Source organism: Tachysurus fulvidraco, chromosome 8 (genome assembly GCF_022655615.1).
Source record: "Tachysurus fulvidraco isolate hzauxx_2018 chromosome 8, HZAU_PFXX_2.0, whole genome shotgun sequence".
Lineage (NCBI taxonomy): Eukaryota > Metazoa > Chordata > Actinopteri > Siluriformes > Bagridae > Tachysurus > Tachysurus fulvidraco.
In genome coordinates, this window is record NC_062525.1 from 21,913,403 (window position 1) to 21,915,812 (window position 2,410).

At 39.8% G+C, this 2,410-nt stretch overlaps 1 protein-coding gene across 1 annotated transcript in view; it reads left to right on the forward strand.

The window, feature by feature from the left end:
* The first annotated feature begins 289 nt into the window (after positions 1 to 289).
* fam20a (FAM20A golgi associated secretory pathway pseudokinase) overlaps positions 290 to 2,410 on the forward strand; it is a 10,589-nt gene continuing 8,468 nt past the window's right edge. Inside the window, exon 1 of the mRNA XM_027159055.2 lies at positions 290 to 1,150. Within this exon, the coding sequence (XP_027014856.1) occupies positions 804 to 1,150 (347 nt within the window). The 5' untranslated portion in view covers positions 290 to 803. The remainder of the gene's footprint in view (positions 1,151 to 2,410) is intronic.

Genomic DNA, 2,410 nt, shown 5'->3' on the forward strand with positions numbered 1-2,410 from the left:
GTGAAATAAGCTGTATTTTTAGTGGTTAAATACATAGTTAAGTGAGTTATTATTTTCTGTAGCACCCTTCTCTATTACCCACACACACACACACACACACACACACACACACACACACAAATATGTACAAAAAATATCATCGAAGGAGCAGCACAGATGCAGGCTGGGAAATGCCTTTTTGTATTTCCCACCCAGTTCTCCAGATTTCTGTTTAAATGCCACATTAAGCTCTTCCTTTCCAGCCAGCGCTTAAATCAGAGGGGAACGAAAGTACGATCTTCATTTCACAAGTAAAAACATGAGGAAAACACACGTCTGCTTTTTTTTTCTGCTGTCTCTTAAGCATGTTTGAATTCTTCTTCGTTCTCTGTGTCTGTCATTCACACCCGGGCCAAAACTGTGTCTGTTTTTGAACAGAGACTCCGTCTACATGGGAAATGGGAAGGTGCAGCTGGAGTTATGCCAAGAAGCAAGAGTAGCATTCTGCTTCCGTGCTCCAGTCAGAAGAGCGCAGAAGGGCATGGTTTCAGTCAGCCACTAAACAGAGAGGACACACACACAGACACAAACACACATGTTGGCTCTATCTCCGTGGACCTGAGCTTTAAACCACAGGGAAACAATTCTGTGTATGTCTGCTGGAGAGACCACAGTAAAAGGACAAAGAAGAAGATGTATCTGAAAGACTGGAACTATTAGAAGTTCTATAAATGCATGTAAAAGCAGAATGCTGGAGAACTGCAAGATCTTCTTTGAGTGTGACCATCTCAGTCGAGTGAGCCTGAGATCATCTTCCCTCACTAATGGCAAGAATGAAGAGGGACCGGTTCCTGTTGGTTATCTCCTTGATTGTCATTCTGACAGTCGATGTCTACTTTGTTCTGCTCCCCAGGCTGAGAGCTTGGTACGATTTGTCCAGCGGTGGTTGTAGCTGCCATGGGGTTAATGACAGTGTTGGCTATACTGAACAGGTTCTTCACAAAAAGACCCCGAGTTCCAATTTTGCCTTTCAAATAGGATCCAAGCTGAAAAGGCTTTTTGGCCATCCACTGTACAATATTCATTTGCCAGAGCTAAGTCCAGACGAGAGATTGCTGGAAGAAGAGGAGCTCATGGAATATTACAGGAGGAAAGTCACCCGCTATCAAAGGTGAGTGCAAATTATGAATTCGTATTTTCCATAATTCATAACATCTAATAGACCGTATGAAATTAAATGATGCTTCATTTGATTTGTGTAATGATGCTATGCTTTCGTCTGTTCTCGGAAAGGAAATGAATGTAATTGGTGGTGGGAGGTGCAGGGGTAAGAGTTACAAGGTTAAATAAGGTGACGGCTAAACCACAAACTGTGGCTGCCAGCTAAAATACAACACACTGTGGAACGTGATCCTACTGTAAAAAGAGTAAAAATCATTTTAGTGTGTTACATCTTTACGCAAAGGAACGTCTTTCAGGATACTTCAGATATCTCACAGAGTGTATGTAGGATATTTTAAGATGCCATTAACATCTTAATATTTACTTAACTGTTGTTTAAACAGTGTAATATTTACAGATTGAAATATTTAATACTCAAACTTTACAATTACACTTAAAATGGCTTTGTGTTAAGAAGCTTTAATCAGCCCTTTGCAGCTTATCTGCAGATATCAGTGAAGGAAATCCAGCACAGTCTCCATAATTCATCACAGCTGTATGTGTTGGCAGATCATAATAGGGTTAGCTGTCTGAATTTTCTTACGTTTTGGTTTTTTAAATTTGCCAACCAACAGAGAACTATTTTAGATTGTTTCGTGCAACTGTAGCGTGTGGTTTCCGGATTGAGGTCAGTTTTACTGATTGCAACAGTTCCCTGAAGAACCTAAAAAGCACACTGTTGGGAGCTCATGGCCAATCAGCCAAACCGTTGTGTCCATTGTGTGGTGAGGAAGTCTACGTTATAACTAAAGTTTATTATCTAACCACTTCCAGAGCATTGTGAGTGTGTAGAAGTGCTAAAGAAAGCTGGAGAACTGATGATCATGACTCTTTGCACACTTAGGACTCTCAGCTTGTGATTCAGAGATGTCATGTTGACAGATTTTTGGGTCAGAGGCAAATATTTGTCACCAGATGGATCAATAATTTGAGGCAATGGTGCAAGGTCTGCCAGAATAAACAGCTTGTTTATTTTATACACTTAATGTAGAAAATCACCAAAGAGTCAAGACATTAACATGGAGATACAAACATGTGTAAAAGAAAAAAGTACATGGAACATATAGTTTTAGGCAAATAGCACCCAGAATGTCCTTCAAAACCATCCTTAATCATCTGCATGGAAAGGTTTATTTGCAACAAAATCCAATAATGTCTTGGAAAGTTGTTTAGAATTAATTTCTGAAATATTTTAGATATCAAGGGGTTG